Source organism: Girardinichthys multiradiatus, chromosome 15 (genome assembly GCF_021462225.1).
Source record: "Girardinichthys multiradiatus isolate DD_20200921_A chromosome 15, DD_fGirMul_XY1, whole genome shotgun sequence".
Taxonomy (NCBI): domain Eukaryota; kingdom Metazoa; phylum Chordata; class Actinopteri; order Cyprinodontiformes; family Goodeidae; genus Girardinichthys; species Girardinichthys multiradiatus.
In genome coordinates, this window is record NC_061808.1 from 36205295 (window position 1) to 36224692 (window position 19398).

The 19398-nt window shown below is 41.0% G+C and overlaps 1 protein-coding gene across 3 annotated transcripts in view; it reads left to right on the forward strand.

Moving 5' to 3' along the window:
• nt5dc1 (5'-nucleotidase domain containing 1) overlaps nt 1–16736 on the forward strand; it is an 86087-nt gene extending 69351 nt beyond the window's left edge. For 2 of the 3 annotated variants that reach the window (XM_047387719.1, XM_047387720.1), the window contains exons 9-12: nt 3194–3315; nt 6615–6788; nt 9102–9270; nt 14498–16736. In XM_047387719.1, the coding sequence (XP_047243675.1) occupies nt 3194–3315; nt 6615–6788; nt 9102–9270; nt 14498–14610 (578 nt within the window). In that variant the 3' untranslated portion in view covers nt 14611–16736. The remainder of the gene's footprint in view (nt 1–3193; nt 3316–6614; nt 6789–9101; nt 9271–14497) is intronic. The other variant, XR_007041769.1, reaches the window with a different exon arrangement.
• The last annotated feature ends 2662 nt before the right edge of the window (nt 16737–19398 follow it).

A 19398-nucleotide genomic window follows, 5' to 3' on the forward strand; every position in this document is an offset into this window, starting at 1 on the left:
CTCTGCTCAAGAACGTCTTCCTGTCTTACTTCAAAATAAGAGTTTTAAATATAGATATCGGTTGTCAGGCTCAAAGCAATCACCCTGTAACATATGGAGCTTAAAGCAATGGCTCGGACTACAACAGCAACTTTATAGTAGAAACATACTTGAATTTAAAAAGGAAATATTGTAGAATTTTAATAGTGTGAACTCTCGTGCCACCACCTCTCTCAGCACATAGAGTGAATTGTTTGACTGTGTATTTACAACAGTGCCTCTGCAGGAAAATACAACTCCACCCCCACCCACCCCAGGTGGATTTTGCAGAATGACTTTTTCCTTTGGTGCAAACATAAAACTAGTAGTGACCCAGTGGAAAACCTTGCATGGTGACCTTTGGCTGCTTTGGCACTTTGCATGGTTGAGTGCAATCAGCTCAGAGAGGAAATGTTAGGTCTTGGAAACAGTTTTGGCAGATGTATGTTGTATGCTGGGGTTGGTCCGAGACTGTATTGGAAGGGCTTAGTCTGAACATGCCTGTCACTACTGCTCTCTCTCACCCTGTTTTTCCCCCTGCTGCCACCAGCATAACATTAAGCGAATCAATACATCTTTGTACAAAAGAAATGTATGGATAATATTAAGCAACCTATTTATTGGGCTAGTAGTCTGCTGGCTTTATCTCCATATTTATAGCTGTTGTGGCAAGCTTTTAGTACTATTTGTGCGGCCCTGTCTTTAGATAGTAAGTCATAGTCCGTTTGTAGTTGCAGTTTTTCTTGAAAAATGGAGAGGGATGGTGAGAGAATATTGTGGATTTATTTCCTGGTGAGAGAATATTGTGGATTTATTTCCTGAACTGAACATGATAAATAATTGAACTTAGCATTATTAACCTTGTTACTCCTTTACCAGAAAAAGCACATTGCGTCTGAGCTTAGGACTGTCTAATAATTGTAAAATGAGACAGCTGCATGGTCCACAAAATCATTTTCTTGTTGGGATTATTAAATCTCCAAATATCAGATAAATCTGACCTACTCATAAAGTTGTTTATAACTTTTGCAGATGTTGAAAATGGCTCCGATTAATTGGATGATCTATCTAAGGTAGAACTAAGAACACAGTTAAAGTGCTTGGGCTGAGCAACTTGTTTAGTAAAAGTCCCTAGCATCCCAGTTAGGGGTTTATAGTGAAACCATAATAACCAGAGTACAAAACAAGTGGTTAGGGTGATATAGCGCAATGCTGGTTTAGAGATCACTTTATCTGACTAGCAGGGAGTTTTAGGAATTTCTGCATTTGAGTTCTGGAAGAACTGACAAACCCAGCTTCTCTTAAGTAGTTTGTTCTGGTCCTGTTTCAAACATGTTTCCTGAAGGACGGCAACATCGGCTTTTAACTCTTTGAGATAGGAGCAAATTTTTGTCTCTTCCCAGCATTGTTAATACCTTTAACATTTAATGAGACAAAAGTAATAATATGATCATGTAAAATACAGGTAAACATTTCAAAGTGCAACAGTATAATTCCTATTTGTTGAGAAATACAATGTGGAGCTAAGAGCAAATCACAAATAAGGAGAAACTAAAAAAAAAACTGCTAAAAGCCAAATAAATGCATATAAAATTGAAATTATGTCATAACTGCAGAAGGATCTCACTTCTCCAGGAGTGAGATATATTAGCATTTGTCCGATTTTGTCCGAGATTTGAAGCTAGGTGGGAGAAAAATATCCTGTATGGGTAGCCAACGCTCCTAAGCTGGGACTTTCCTTTTGGAGACATCAAGGCTGTAGAAGTGGAAGATATGGACTTCTATATCACGGTAAATGAGATGGTCTGTCTCCTGTGCAAGTTTAAGGATTAGCATTTTATTCTGATATTTAGGAACTCTAGCGGTGTGGCAAACACTTCTGATCCAAAACTCTGTCAGACACTGTGATAAAGACAGTGGGACGAGAACCCTCAGCCTTCTCCAGTAAGATCGTTATGCGAATGTTATTGCATCTGGACCTGTCCTCCAGGTCATCGGTTTTAATCCTTAGCATCTCGTTTTCTTTTATTAGCACGCTACAGGGGGTTTCAAACTCAAACATTCTGCTTTGCATGTTGTTTGGGATGTTTCAAGCTGCTGAGTTGTCACTTTGTCTGAGTAATGCAGTGCACATAGCCCCAGGTTTTTTTTTTTACCTGCGTAAAAGTAATCCCGGCTAATTTGTGTGCTTTCAGTTTCCACTGCTCTGAAAGGCCATGGGAAATGTATTTAAATTCACCTAATGTTGTATGGATACATTTTAAGAAAACTGCTGTACACCTCCAGTCCAGTGGGTGGCAGTAATAAGAAACCAAAGGCTAAACAAGCAAAGCCCAACTGAGAAGCTTGTATCCCGCCATTTGTTAACAAAACAAATGGATGATGCACAATTGGATTTTTTGCCTGTGATGTTGTACCACATTGTATTTGAAACCCAGAGATCTACAAGGGAAAGAAGGCAGGCGATCGCCTAAAGACAACATCTTCATTTTTCTTTACAAACTCAAATATTTACTGTATAAACTGAAAACTCTTTAGGGTTTATCATTCCTGTGAATCTGTATTTTTTGATGTTACCCCACATGTTTTCAGTCAGAGTATGGTCCAGGGATTGGACTGGCCAGTCCAGAACTTTGATTTTGTTGGTCTGGAACCAAAATGCTGCTGACTTACTGGTATCGGGTCATTGCCTTTTCAAGGACATTCACCATGTTTTTTACGAAAAGCAGTAATTGATCAGCTTAGTCTAGTTGGACTGCTGTTATGAAAACAACAGTAATTAAGTCGCCAGTGAGTGTGTCTGTTTAAAACCTCACATTTACAATTTAGTGTTAACAGATTTAGCATCAGTTCACCTAAAAGATTCAAACCTTTTATTTTTTCAGTATTTTTAGTGATATTCCTCCTGGACATAACTACATTACTAAATGGATTTGATAGCAGAACATGTCATGAATCCATAGGCTCACTGTTCTAATACTGCAGTGAGAGATTAGGTCCCAGAAATTCTAGTTTAGCCGTTTATTCCACTTAAACACAGCTCAACACATGCTTCATATTTTTGAGCATCTTAGCTGATGAGAGTGCTTACTTTATATGGTTTTATGCAGAATTGAGTAAGATTTTATATAAAAGAGGTAATGCATGCTGGCTAATCCTGTTTTTGATCCAACAGTGAATGATGTGGAAGAAGTGGAGGGGCTGCCATTGCTGGACAAGCCCGGCTGGTACTCCCAGGGCAACTGGCCACACCTCCACGAGCTGCTGAAGACCATGACAGGAAAACAAGAACCCATGGTAAGCCACCCACCTTGACCATTACAGGAGCAAGATGCCAGGCATCTGGTAGAAGGGTATCTATGGCTCGCTTTGAGGTTGACTCCCAACTTTAGTGCTTGGCAGAGAATAAGAGGGATGAGGCTCCATGATAAATCAGCTCAGAGAGATTCACATGGGGATAATGAAGAGGAGGAACGTGGATCTTGGCATGACTGTTGAAAGGCCGGATCTTCCTCAGCATACTCGGGGTTTATTCTGTGAATAAACTCAACATTGCAATATTTACTTTTCAATACCAAACACAGGACACCTACAGGATTTTTCATGTTTGTTTCTTTTGACAGATACCCTGGCATAAATTACGTCCTGTCATATTTTGTTTAATTCCAAAAGCAGCGAATTGAACACAGTGTTCACTAACCACCCTCAGTCTGCTGTTTTTGAGGTGAAGTGTATCTAAAAAGATAAGACATCTATTGAATTTTCTTTGGAGTTTGTCCGGTAACAATATTCTGTTTTTGCACATTTTGCAGGTTTTCTAAAATGTTCGTCATGTGGACATTTTTTATCACGGCTGCCTATACAACATCTAAAAGCTTACATTTTCCAGGGGGTTGCTAATTGTTCTATTGTGTTCCACCAGTTGGAAACAACTTCAGCAGACTGAAAGAAATGTCTCCCATGATTATTTCATTACATTTTGATTCAAATAAAGAATTTTTAGCCTAAAAAGTACTTTGGTTTGGTCCCTGCAAAGATTCATTCCGATCATCATGTTAAAAACAACTGATAGCTACGTTAACATTTCTGTTGTATGCAACCTTTACTTATCATGTAAAGGTTTTGAGGTTTGGCAAGTTGTGTTATCTTGCCAAACCTCAAATGATACATACTTTGTAACATGCCATGGTATGTGTTGCAACATTGTGTTTAAGCTTAATTAATGTCCTTGTCCTAACTCTAACTTAGCTCTGATTTTAGAGTCTAAACCTAACCAGTAATGTGATGCCCAGCGTTAACAATCAAAATTTGATTACATCGTTTAAAGAAAGAGACAGTAAATAAATAAAAAAAAATCCATGACCTTTTCTCTTAGAGATTGGTTACCCTTAAGTTTTTGAACCCCAAAAATTTTAATGAAGACTTCTACAGCTGCAATCCACAACTGGCACTCTTTGAACAAAGACACATGCTTATATAAACTGCAAAATCTGCTTTATGCATTTTACGAAATACTCCAGCAGTGGCCTACATTGTACCAACCAATGTTGAAAGCAATCACTTCATCATAAGACCGAGTTACTATGACAACACTACTAGTAGAAGTGTTCAGAGTGCAGTTCTTTGTTTCTGTTTAATTCACAAAGTTTGCATTTATTGAAAGTAGGGATGTCAAAATAATATTTCAATTTAATCAATATTATAAGAATAAATTATTAAAAGATTCTCATTCGCACCAAAATTGATACAAACTGACCCATTCTCATTTGCCCAAATTGTGGCACTTCTTGCAGCAGCAGTGCTGCAATAACAGAGACTGTCACCCATCATCTTTTAATGCAGTAATGTTTTGAAACAAACAATGGGTACTAGCGTTGCACGTCTGTTGGTAAAGTAAAGGGGCTCATTACATTTTACATTGCTACTTCTCAAGCTAACATTAGCTTAGGGATGTATTAGTACATTTGTTTTCAAGGATCAGAATGGCAGAAAAGACTAGGTTACCAGCAGGCAACAGGTTAAAGGCAGGTTAATCTGGGGGTCCTCACAGAGAAACATAAAACAAAGAAAGGAATCTAGTCTCCTGTTAACCTAACATGCATGTTTTTGGGGGGAGGGGATTGCCTTATTTTGGCTCACCCTGATAACTATCCCAGTAGAGCATGTGATGAGGCAAATAACATTAGAATTTAGCTCAATGTTGTGTGCCTTATGCAAACAGAATAGAAAAAACCAACGGTGTCATTAGAAACTAGGCTAATGCAAACCTGCACAGGCTGAGCTGGCAAAGACCGTCATTCTATAGGTCCCTTCCTCCTCTCGCTTCCCCTCAGCTCTCAGCTCAATGCCCCCTCTGTTCTCCAGCCACGTGGAGAAAACTCTCATGGAATCTGGTGTCAACCTGCACTTAGAGCTTCTTTAAACAGTCCTCTGAGGTGACGAGGCACTCTGTGTTTTCACTTCTCTCCACTTTCACCTGACAGAGCTTAAAGCAGGTGGGCTGAATAGAGGCATTCAGGGAAGATTACGGGTCAGTCTAAGTACAGTGCCAAGAAAGGCGGGGTCACATCAGGCCTGACAGGACATGATCATACAGATTTCAAGTGTGGTCAACTTCTTCAAGAGAGTCTGCCAGACTTTAAATGTGATAGACGTTGTTCATCAGTATTACAAACCTATATCAGACCTAGCTTTGAGGCTAACTCAATGTAAATAAATGTAGGCACAAATAATAGCTCCAGCCCAGCTGTGGGCAGTTTCCGGAAAGTCTGTAGGCAATGTGATTCCTGCCGCCATTGCTTCATAGATACCCGATTTGTACATCAGTTTGTTTTTTTCAAATGAAAAGACCAGCCTGGGGTCCTGTACAGCCCTGTGGGGGTGGGGGTAATCCCAGCCCAGCTTCTGGAATGTCTTACATCCTCCACCTGGTCCTTTCACTTCTGTGGTGTGGTTGGAGTTAGTTCCATCTCTCACACAAAGTGCGGTGTGTACTTACACAACAGAATGACCCTAAATATGCAGCCAAAGCAGATGGTATATTTACATCACATCATTTTCATGTTAAAATGACCTAGTCAAAGGTAAGACCTAGATCCAATTGAGGGTCTGTGGAAAGATCTGAAATGTAATGTTACAGTCCATCCAATCTGAATAAGCTTGACATGTCCCAAAAGACGTTATTATTGAGTCAAGGGGACTTAATACAAATGCTCACCACACTTTTTGGGTTTATATCCGTGAAACATTTTCTAAATCATAAATGTTTCTTTCCACTTTACTAGTATGCACTACTTCATGTTTGTCACTCATATAAAATCCCCCAAAAAATTAATTAAAGGTTGCGGTTGTAACATGATGTTACAAAATGTGAAAACATTAAAGAGGTTTGAATAGTTTTGCGAGGCACTGTAAATCCCCACATTCACCGAAGATTGTAATTGTGTGATAAAACTTGCAGAGTCTCTCTGCTTTACATGTAAAGTCTGTCTGCTTTACATCGTCCTGATTCGCTTTACTTGCTGCTGAGAGGAGGGTTCTGCAAAGTCTTCAGGACAGGTGAAATTAAAGGTTTCTTTGTCCATCCTAATCTGCAGGTTGCGTATTTTGGAGATAGCATGAGGTCCGACATATTCCCCGCCACCACCTTTGGGAAGTGGGAGACTGTGATGATAGTGGAGGAAATGGAGGGAGAGGGCGTTCCGAAGAGTGACGCGGCAATGTCCAACGAGGCCCAAGTGGAGCCGCAGGAGAAGAGAGGAAAGTTTGAGGTAAGTTCACTGAGGAAGCTGTTTCCTTTTAGCAACCATTGCTCTTCCAGAGCACACCTCCCACACTCTATCCCACTGTCACTCGATGCTCTATTGTGTTTGAAAATTTCCAAAAACTCAATATTGATGAAAATATGTAAAACAGTTGATACTTAACCAGGTAGAAGTGAGATAGAATGGAAACTACACGTAACAGAGTGCAGCCTTCTGTCTCACCGAGCAGAGGAGGATAATTAGTAGTAAGTTCCGATAAGCAACATGAAAAGTCAACACAAATGTGGCCGAAGAAGGATTTCACTTCACTTTTTTTCTGCATCACAGTATAAGGTGTCACTCTGTGAGTACCAAAAATAATGTGAATCATGTTGAAGCACATGGCATCATGAATTCTCTGAAATACCAGGAGATTTCAATAAAAACCCAATGGACTGGACGGGTCCCTGAAAATGGGTCATTGTTCAACAGGATGTTGATCCAAAACATAGGGTCAAATTTACACAGAAATGACTTACCAGACACAAAATCAACTTCCATGGCTGTCTCAATCCCCAGACCGGCATCCTACAGAAAACCTGTGGGCTAGGGAGAAGACAAGAGAGAACCCAGGATTAGACAAAAATCTCTCTATCTGTATGCTCCAAACTTCACAAATATAAAAAAAACTGTATCCTATCATATTGGTAAAAGTGGATTGTACCACCCAAATGCATCAACAGAATTTTATTTAAAAAATTGTGATTTTCTACAGTTTTCAGTATGACATTATCCCAGGACTTTCAGTGGAAAATGGGCTAATTTGAAGGATGGGGAGCGCCCTAGTAAAAGTCTGGACATAAATCCAGTGGAGATGCTGTGCATGACGTTAAAACGGCCATTCATGTTTAAAAACCGTCTAGTGTCAATGAATAAAAGCAATTCAGAAAGGAGAAGGCCTAAATTTCTCTGCAGCAGACTAATGTAGTGGACTCATTGGCAGTTAATATCCAGGGCATCTGCTTTTTCACCTACAGCCAGGTTCATGGTTTTGTGTCCTGTTTATGGCTTTTGTCCTCATGGTTTTCAGATGATGTCATCATCTGAAAAGTTTTACATTTACTAACATTTTCTTTGTCTGATTTAAAAAAACCTTTTGATCTAACCATGTGACAAAAAAACAAAAACATCACATGTCTTTAATGGAATAAATCATTTTTATAGCATGTACTTTTCCAACATGACACCTGTCATGATCAACTAACTGGCTTGTTTGTGTATTCATTGCATGTACACTCATCAGTTAAAATCATGTTAATGCTATTTGTTTTAGGTCAGCCTTATTTTCAGTATAATAAGAATAGAGCATATAGTAATACTAAGAGGGAAAATACAGATTTAAAAAACTGCTCAAAAAGTACAAGTACACCAAGATAGTACCCAACGACAGGAACATGGGAAAATGGGATTGGTAATGTTCTACCTCTGCACAGACCCAGCCCTACAACCTAGTTTAACGTATCACAGCAACCAATTTGCCTCTTGGCCTCTCAGGAGGGTAATCCTTATGGCAGTGTCATGTTTTATAAGTTCATGCAAGCTTCTATTTCTGCTGGGATTATTGATTAAAAGACTACTGTCAGTGTTAGTGTAACTGTGACTGCTCCCCACATTCTGCAACAGTTTTTTTTTACTCAAGTTTCTCAATTTCTATTTAGGAATTGGTCTCTATGGCAACATGATATGTGACCTTTTTAACTCCTGGTCCTCCCACTGAGTCTGCGTTATGCAACTGTTCCAGACTAAATTGACTGCTCTGTGCAAATAGTTTTTTTTATGTTGATAACATTTATGTGTTTTACATCCGTTTTTAGAAGCACCACATCCTGCTTTCTCTGATAGCTAATCATCACTTCAGTATATGCCAGTAAAGGATATTGATGTTGCAAGAGGGATTTCTCAGAAATTATAATTCATTGAGTACCTGGAATAATTCAATTCAGTTTTATTTATATAGCGCCATTTCACATCACATGTCGTCTCAAGGCACTTCACAACAGTCAGATACATACACTACAATTAGTCCTAACCATTGAACAGTGCAGTCAGAGTTAGTTATTTATTCAAATTGGATCAAATGTTTTTCTGTCTAAGGAAACCCAGCAAATTGCATCCAGTCAGTGACTTGATCTGAGTGATCTGAGTTGTGATCTGAGTTGAAGCCAGCTTGAAGTCTGTGCTCCCTGGAATTCCCAGCTTCCTTAAACAGGCCTAAACGTGTCTGTAAATCAGTCTTCAAACAAAGTTGCACAGTTCAGTTTGTGTGAACTGTCTCCGCAGGGGCAGGGCATGAAGTCACCCTCTGCAGTGTCCAACCAGTGGGGCTCCTACTTTGTTGACGTGCACAGAAGTGGAGGAGGCGACGAGGAGCACCAGATACTGACGTGGTGCTGTCACTGTATTCACTCATACAGCACCATGGCCATTCCCAGTGTGGAACACATAGCAGGTATGTGGGTGAAAAACATATCAAAAAAAGCATGAAGATTAAATTTTGGTTAAATGAAGCAAGTTGAAACAGAAATATCTGAGAAACATCATATAAAGTGTTTTTACTCCAGTCAATGCAAATCAAAGCCAGTCTATCAAACACAATTGTTGTCCACTGTGTGATTGTACCCACTCCCAGAATGGTTACTGCTCCACATCAAATGTTATTTGTGTGAACAGATAGACTAAGACATACAGAAATGTGTTAATACAATGCCGAGAAGGAAAGACATCAGCAATGACCTCAGAGAAGCAATGTTTGACACTCAATAACCTGGAAAGGCTCTTAAGACCATTTCTGAACAATTCAGAATGGACAAACAACCACAGAAACTTTGAAAGTAATCGTCCCGGGGTCCAATATCCCACTGATTTTATATTGATGTCATGCTGCCATGATCAAAGGAACTGCAAGAAACCGGAGTGGGTACATGGGAGACTGTTTGTGACAGAGCAATTAGGAAAAAAAACTGGGATAAGGCACCAAGGCGAGACCATAGTGGATGTTTGACCTTTATATACATAACCAAATTTGGAGAAAACCAAACCCAACTGTCCAGCACCATGGTGGAGGACTGATAATTTGGGCTTTTTTCCATTCCAATGGGCCTGGACATTTGCTTGCAGTTACTACATCAGTTATGAATACATCTGTATACTGAATAATACTAGAGTCAAATGTGAGACCATCTGGCCCACTAGTTATGCCTAGCTCCAACCAGGTTGTTGACAACACAAAGATCCCAAACACAGCAACAAATCTGCAACAGAAAGGCTGATAAAGAGCAGAATTTGTGCGTTGGAATGGCCTAGTCAAAGTGCAGACCTCAGTCAGATAAAAAAAATGTAGTGGGACCTTAAGAGACCTGTAGCACAAACAAATGTTTGTAATATGAACCAACTCTTGTGAAAAGTGAGGAACATGTTCTTCTCGGTGATGGAAGGAACTTCCAGTATACACAAGCAGTTCAGATCACAGCTGGCACTGAAAAGCTCTACATGTTAGAAAATATTCCTAATCTTAAGGTGCTTGTGTAGCACTTGACAACATCAGCAATTCCTTCAGCTGGTAACCGTGGGAGACACCACGCAGCCTATCATGAAACCACAAATTTTTCTTGCAGAACAGCAACCACAAAATGTACCTCTTAGGTATTGTTGTTGCAGAAATCAGCTACGATTGCCTACAGGCACCATCCATGGGCAGTATGTAGAAAAATACAGGAATGTGTATTTTCAGCATGTTCATTTCAAATAAATTCTAAGACCTTTCTTTGTTCTCAAATTGCGACCATTAAATGGTCATAATAGATCACTTAAAGAAAATGTGAAAATTGTGTTTTACTTATCAGGAGTCTAGAAAAATGTCAAATCACCTCTGATTTTCTTCCAGCAGAACAGAGTAAATGTGTGTGTAATAATTCTTGTAAATGTACCGATGTGGTATGAAGAGGATGCATGAGAACCCGTAGTGTTACATGAGGAAAACAGCCTCATGTTAAAGATCCAGTGGTTGAAATGAAAATCTCCCAAACCGCCACATTAAGCTTCCCCATCATTCCTTGCCAACACATAAACATTCACACAAATCAAAGCAGCAACTTAGCTAGACACAGATGTAAAACCGCAGATAAAATTGCTTCCAAACCCTAACACAGGGCTGCAGCATGGGTCTTCATCTCCATCATGAGTCCAGCACCATTAGTCTACCATGTCAGCCATATTTACTGATACTACTTGATTGAAAGGTTCACGCAATCCATAAATAATTTAACAGTTCCATATGAACTGTTAAACTGTGAACTTCATGAAGGCACAGGAAACGTTCCCTCTGAAATCGGCAGTCAATAATTTACATGACTACATCTTAAATGTTTAAACAACTTGATATTCTGATGACTTCTTCCAGTAAAACTTTAGACACATGATACCTATCTCAGGGAGCTTGAAGTCTGCGATGCCCCATAAGAGCAGGAAATCATCAGGCTGTTATTGCAACATATGGAATAAAATGTATTGTTCAAAGAACAGAGTATGTGTAAGCATGTGATCTAGTTGACTGTTGGCTTTGCCTTGTGAATGAACAACAAACTGTATTTCTTTTTCTTTTTTTGGTGAAGTTGAGGACAGCAACCTCTGTGATCCTGCAACATCATCAAATTGAGAACTCATATTTATCTTGAATAAATTAGTGAATTACCTTTGACAAATTTGGAAAAATTTTCAAACAAATGGTTCTCTCAACAGATTTAATTATTATACCTTCAGATAATCTAGAAAATGAAACAAGTCAAGGCATGTGTTTGACAGTTTTTGTGATGACACAAAACCATCAGCACGGTTGAAGCTGTCAAATACTCGTACTCGTACTCGTCGTCTTCCGCTTATCCGGGATCGGGTTGCGGGGGCAGCAGACTCAGCAGAGACGCCCAGACGGCCATCTCTCCAGACAGCTCCTCCAGGGGGAGCCCAAGGCATTCCCAGGCCAGCCGAGAGACATAGACCCTCCAGCGTGTCCTGGGCCTCCTCCCGGTGGGACGTGCCTGGAACACCTCCCGAGGAAGGCGTCCAGGAGGCATCCGGTATTGATGCCCGAGCCACCTCAACTGGCTCCTCTTGATGTGGAGGAGCAGCAGCTCTACTCCGAGCCACTCCCAGATGGCAGAGCTTCTCACCCTATCTCTAAGGGAGTGCCCGGCCACCCTACGGAGGAAGCTCATTTCAGCCGCTTGTATCCGGGATCTCGTTCTTTTGGTCATGACCCAAAGTTCATGGAGAGAGCTTTGCTTTTCGGCTCAGCTCTCTCTTCACCACAACGGACCGGCACAGCGTCCCCATTACTGTGGCAGCCGCACCGATCCGTCTGTCGATCTCCTGCTCCATTCTTCCCTCACTCGTGAACAAGACCCCGAGATACTTAAACTCCTCCACTTGAGGGAGGAACTCCCCTCCAACCTGAAGAGGACAAGCCACCCTTTTCCGGTCGAGAACCATGGCCTTGGACTTGGAGGAGCTGATCTTCATCACAACTGCTTCACACTCGGCTGCGAACCACCACAGTGCATGCTGTAGATCTTGGCTAGAGGGGGCCAGCAGGACCACGTCATCCGCAAAAAGAAGAGACGAAATCCACTGGTCCCCAAACCAGACCCCCTCCAGCCCTTGGCTGCGTCTAGAAATCCTGTCCATAAAAGTTATGAACAGGACCGGTGACAAAGGGCAGCCCTGCCAGAGTCCAACATGCACCGGGAACAGGTCCGACTTAGTGCCGGCAATGCGGACCAAACTCCTGCTCCACTCGTACATGGACCAGATGGCCCCTAATAAAGGGCCCCGATTCCATACTCCTGGAGCTGTCAAATAGGCCAACTGAAACCCCTTATCCTTGCAGCTCCACAGATGCCTTTCTCCAGCGGTCATTAGGTGAGAGGTGGGTACACTGTGGACTGATCCATCACAGGCCAACACAGAGAACCACATACGCACACACTCACAGCTAAGAGCAATTTTAAGGAGACCAATGAACCTAATAGTCATGTTTTTGGACTGTGGGAGGAAGCAGAGGTACTCTGACAGAACCCACTCATGCATGGGGAGAACATGCAAAACCCATGCAGAAAGACCCCTGGCTGGGACTTGACCCCAGGACCTGCTGCAAAGCAACAGCGCTATAGCCTCCACCTGTAATCACTGGTTTATATGAAAGGGACAGAAATATTTGAAATCATCATCTACCTATTCCTGCAATAGTTAGCTCAAAAAAAAATGTTTGCAATCATTTTCACATCCATCAGTCCATTCATCCTTACATTATCAGTGCTTGTCATGAACGTAAGAGGTTCAAGGGGGAAACCCAAAAACCATAGGAGGGGGACATATCCTGGTCAGATGCCCAAACAGCCTTAGATGACTCCTTTCAATATGGATGTCCAAGCTTCTAACCTTATCTCAAAGGTTGACCCGCATCATCCTATGAAGGTAGCCTATTTAAAACACTTGATTCAAAAATCTCAGTCTGTTCTTCTAGTCATTATGCATATCATATGAACAGGTGAGGTGTGGGATGTAGCTGGCCCAGTAAATCCATAGCTTTACATTTTGGCTCACCTCTTTGTTTATTACCACAGACTGGAGCAACATCTCGATTACTGCAAATGAGGGAGCTAATCTATCTATCTGTCACTCACTTCATCTCTCATGAGTAGAACACCACGATAGCTAAAGTCTAACAACCCTGACCTGCCATCATCACTTTCCATTAAAATGGCTTCACGTGGTAGAAAACTGCTCTTAATGTTGTACTTGGAAAAAATGACTCTTAGACCATCAACAACTTCGAGGAGTGAGAAGTTCAGTGCTAGCAAAAGGGCTTTAGAATGTCATGGGTACGACATTATTTTCTCTGATAGGTTCTCCTCCTGGTTGAGACATCTGGAAATCACGTGTGATTAGAGGAAAGGTGAACAATAAAGCATCCAGGTATAGTCCATCTGTGGGATTTCTTCTCATTTAAAGGGGTGACATAACAGTTCTGAAAGATCAAAACATTTTCCAAGAACAACAACTTCCAACAATTCAGAAGCAATTTGTAATGATCACTGAATTTTCCAGCATAATGCAGCACAGGGGAGAAGGGATAACTGAGAGGCTGGAGGATTAGATCGCTGATGTTTTGCACGTGTGCCCAGGAAGCTAAAATTTGAACCTGTGGTCAGTTTTCAAAAAGCAGGTAGAGAAATGGAAACCAGCAAACTGGGATCATCATCAAGCACTGTAAGGGCACGAATGGGTCCCTAATTAGTTAGGATTTGGCCCAGAAGTTGATATCCAACAAGCTACAGAGAATTGCAGAACCTAAAGGGAGATCAACGCTGGGAAGCTTTACTTCTCTCATTACTTGATTTATAGCTAATAAAAGCCTTTCCAACGTGTGGGATATTTTCTTCAGTACACTATGGGCACGTGTAGCTAAAACATGTTGCTGTTAAAAATGGAGTTAGGTGTTTCTTTACAGCTGAGAGCTCCAACTAATTTATGCAGGACTGAACATTTGCTGCCTTCTGGACAAAATAAAGCGAATTTTTCTACCAAATCTTGAACTGATAATTAATAACCAACAATGAAGCATTATCAAGACATTCCACTCAATCACCTGAAGTTAATTTAGTTTTTTCTTTTCTGTCTAGATCTTCCCCTGGATTACAAGTTCCCCAGGTTTTCCCCAGATAAGCCCTGCACTGTCGGCTACTACCCCAGGCCTCCGGATTCTGTGTTGAAGATGTGTGAGGATCTGTCCTAAAAGGGGGAAAAAAACATAATAATAAGGAAAAGAAAGAAAGTCCTCCCTAGAACCCCTGCCTCAGGAGAGGACTTGCCTCTGTTTTTTTGCCCGTAGTTCCCAGTCGACCCTAATATCGCAGGGCCCATACACTCATCCACCCATTCAGAGAAACCATGTGAATGTAAGCCACAGTAACTACATGTGAAAGTTGATTTGTGGTTTAGTGTCCCAAATCTGTGGAAATACAAAAAAATAACTGTGTTCCTCTCTTGTTTGAAACAGCTGAATCCTCCCAGCTGCTCTAAAATAAGGTGAACTTCTGTTTGTCTGTCTTACCGTGAACTGATTACCTCAAAAATACTGTCAACTAAACAGATGTACTCATCCGTTCAGAACCACATTCATTATTAGTTTTTCTGTACAACACTGTTATTGTGAAGTTTTCTATTTTAATTATGGGTTATATGTATATATTTTAGTAACCTTAACATGAGGGTAAAGGCTTGCCCTGTGCAGGTTACTGTTGCTACACAACTAGCACAATGCTGTCCTTTTATGTTGGGTGTGCATGGAAGTCACTTCATGGTAATAATGGAAGATAAAGACTATGCTAAATATTCTGTGCATTATTTAAGCAAAGTGTGACATGTGCTTCTTGGGTGATCATGTAGAGATGTGAACTATGTGTGCTTCATCCGTGTGTACATTGACACATGCTTTACCGACTTCTGAATGGGTGTTATGTCCGTTGCATTGATAAGTTGTGCCATAATACTTTTGGAAGACTCAAGTCTGTGGAAGTCTGTTAGTCGCTGTTAATAATCAGTCTTAACCACACAAAGTACACATGGGAAACAATTAGAATGACTCGAGACTAAGCCTGAACAACATAGTTGAGCATGATGTCCAGAGATCCAGCAGAACTAAGATCAGCTGATCCTGGTCCTGATCAGTCTTGATCTTCATACTGGCTGCCCACATGCAATCAGCACTTAAATTACAAGCAATGTTGCTGTACATAATCCTCAACATATATGAATCAGATATTGCTGGTGAACATATTTCTCAGATTAAAACAGACACGGCGCATCATAAAGTGTTTTTGCTCTTATTGCACCCCGGACATCACAGTTTAATGATGAGTTACAGGCTGTTTCCAGAGCATCTGATAGTTACAACAGAGACTTAAGACATTTTTACTGGCACTTGATGGGATTTGATAGGAGGGACCTTTGGGGTTTGCATCAGGTCAGGTAGGAATATAAAGAAACCTCCTAATATGTTGGATGGACTCCGTACAACAATGTGCCAACTACCTGCAACACTAGACTCTTGATTTCACCACTTGTCCACTGAAGCCTAATGTAGACATACCAGCTGCTTGCAAACCTAAAATACAGCTCTGGTCAGTAGCCTGTCATTTAAAAACTTTATACAGTAGACGCCTTCTGATGGAAGGAGGTTTTCATGCTGTTTTGGGGTTGGTTTATTTCACAGCTGCTTGTATTGGGGATGAATGTTCATTATTCTGATGTACGTTGGCAAAGACAAATCAGAGGACCTGTAAAGTGTGACACAGCAAAACAGCTAATAACAGGTATCATTGCCACAACAAATGAGCAGTTATACTGCTGGTCATCAGTCACGCCTATCTTGCCAAAATAATTGCCACCTCTTAGATGATTTGGTGTCATCTGTTCACTATGACCTTGTTTTCTCCATTTGCACTATTGATGTGAAACACAATAAGGTTCTGTTTGGTATATTCCAGTATCTGTGACTGTGCCAAGGTGGGCTATACACAAAGGAGACCGACCGTAAGTTAGAAGAATGTTGGACATGTTCCTTGAAGATCATTTCACATTTCAACGGGACAAGATTCTGTCTCTAAAAACGAAACATGGATGTGAGACTGGTTATCCAATGTGAACTGTTAGTTGTGCTGTGTGTGAAAATGTTTTATGCATACAACTGTTGTGATTGTACCTGTACATCTTCTTCTGACAAGGAAATTATTTGCACATTTGCCTTATGTTGGACTGATTTGTGGTTTTAGGTTCTTGAAAAGGCAGAGGGAGTTCATTTCTGTGTTTAGGTGTTGAGGTACTGTAATCGAAATAAAATGTTCTATGATTTCTACATAATTTCAGGATTTTGTGTGTTTTTGTTCTGTAACATGCATTGCATGGGGTTCATTTGGCTGAATCGGTCAGTCGGGTTCCATCCCATGTATGGACCATGCAGAGGGGTTGAATAGACAAAAACTATTGAATTAAACATGCGACTCAAGTTTTATTCACTCACTGAAGACTTGTGGCTTCAGATGGAGTTGGGCCTCTTCTACATTTTTAAAAGGTAAAGACTGTGTCTGGCATCAAATTAGATAGGTGTGGAATATAAACACTAAATAACCAAAATGGAAAGAGGTGGAGAACAAAGGGAATGTGGATGGGGTGATGAGGGGCTGGGAGAGCAACAACAGAGACAGCATACTGCAGCGATGTGGAGAAGAAAAACACATGCAAAACCCAGTATGACTGGGATATTCAATTAAGTTTTTTTATATAGCGCAAATTCACAACACATGTCATCTCAAGGCACTTCACAAAGGGTTTGGAATCGTGCCGGGTTGTTGGGGAGGTTAGATTAAACTAGTAGGTGTTAGAGTTTGGCCATTTTAGAATGAGCTATGTGTAGGGGTACTAAGTAAAATAATAAACTGATTAAGTTTGTCCATCTAGAGCCACTGGTGGCCATTGTTATACTAAAAACCACAAGGATTGGGATACCTCTCTCTGTCAGACTGATTATAACCATTGGAAAAAGAAGGGGTCATACAGGTAGCAGAAATGGAGGGTGTGTTTGCACCTCAACCATAACTGAGCCGGTTTAGGCTAAACCTGACTCCCCCTTACTCCAACCAACAGGGAGGGAGGAAGGCAGAGGTAAAAATAATTGGAGAGTGTCGTTTCCTGTTGCATTGTGTGAAAGGTGGGTAACTTTGAAATGGGCTATGTCAATTCAATTGAATCATATAGATTTCATGTCCGGTACATACATTCCAATTAATCGTAACCATTGAACAGTGCAGTCAGATTCAGTTATTTATTCAAATTGGATAAAATGTTTTTCTATCTAAGGAAACCCAGCAGATTGCATCCAGTCAGAGACTTGTAGCATTCACTCCTCCTGGATGAGCATGTAGAGACAGTGGACAGTCACTGGCGTTGACTTTGCAGCAATCCCTCATACTGAGCATGCATGTAGCAACAGTGGAGAGGAAAAACTCCCTTTTAACACTCCAGCAGAACCAGGCTCAGTGTGAGCGGCCATCTGCCACGACCTACTGGGGGTTAGAGAGAACAGAGCAGAGACACAAAGAGAACAAAGAAGCACTGATCCAGGAGTACTTTCTATGGGAAGGAAAAGTAAATGTTAATGGATGTAGCTCCTTTAGTTGTTTCATCTAGAAAGAAAGAACAGATCAACTTTGAGCCAGTTTTCAAGGTTAGAGTCTGAAAGAGAGCACATAGTTACAGTAAAAGCTCAGACAGTAGCCATGTCTAGGAGAAAAATAGGGTTAAACACTGAAAGACAGGGCCATGTGGATCATCTGTAGAAAGTGAGCATTAAATATGCGTGTTTTATGTGTGTGTGTGTGTGTGTGTGTGTGTGTGTGTGTGTGTATGAATTTGTCACCTGGAGGTACATAGTAGTTAGATTGGCATGAACAATACAGCAGGGCCCAAGGTATACCCACAGGGTGGCCATACACCTAACGTGGAACAATACAAGGCCACAGAAAGGAACAAAACAAGACTGGTGCCCACCAACCCGACATAGTAGCCACCCTTCAAATCCAGGGTCCTGCAGCAGTCCCCAAACTCATCTCCACACCAACATCCCCTATCAAAGTGGTGCAGAGGCAGGAGGCCCCCGTCGCACCACCAGCTCCCCTTCATTGCTCTTAATGTGTGCACGTATGGCAGTATTATTGTTAAGTGTTGCTGCGGATGTGGGTGTCTGTCTCAACTGCAATACAATTTTTGTTGCAATCATGGTGTGGGAGATCCCACTGCTTTTGACTGTTTTTGTCTTTTATCTGTAGCTTCTAAGTCCCAATTAAAGGCTATATTAGTAAATCAAGATTCAACTTAACTTGCCATTTTTCAGAAACCTATCATGTATCAGGACCACTTTATCAGTATGAAAGTAGAGGGGTAATAGAGCAAAACTCTGTGTCACACATGCCTTAGCTTAAAATACTACCACACAAAATATCGTATTTAGCATGTGGGATTAATAAAATGTTCTGGTTCTAAAGGTTTCTACTTGCAAGCTGAAAAAGAAGTGGGATTGCTCAGTTAAGAGCTGAACTATCATTAGGTACAGGGTACGCAGTCATAGCAACTGGACAAAAAAAATATCTGGGTCTACAATTTTTAGCTCTAACTTTAAGACACACAACAGATTCTGTACTGTGAATAAACGTAATCCAAAATGGAAAAGCTGCCAATAGAAAGTCCATTCCTGCTGCTGCCAAAGGATTTTACAGAGAAAATAGCAGCAAGGTGCTGCAAATGAAATACACTCGACCAACTTAGCTTCATCAGTGGTGCCACACCTAGCAGTCACACCCTACAGAGAGGAGGTAAGACGAACAGAAATGGGAACCAACCTACACAGAGCTCTGGGGATATGACAGTAATATGGGTAAACAGGCCGGGATTCTCTCATTCAACCAACCACACTCAAAACCACTCACACATTGATTCACTAATCAGCAGGCAACTAACTGTGGTGTTT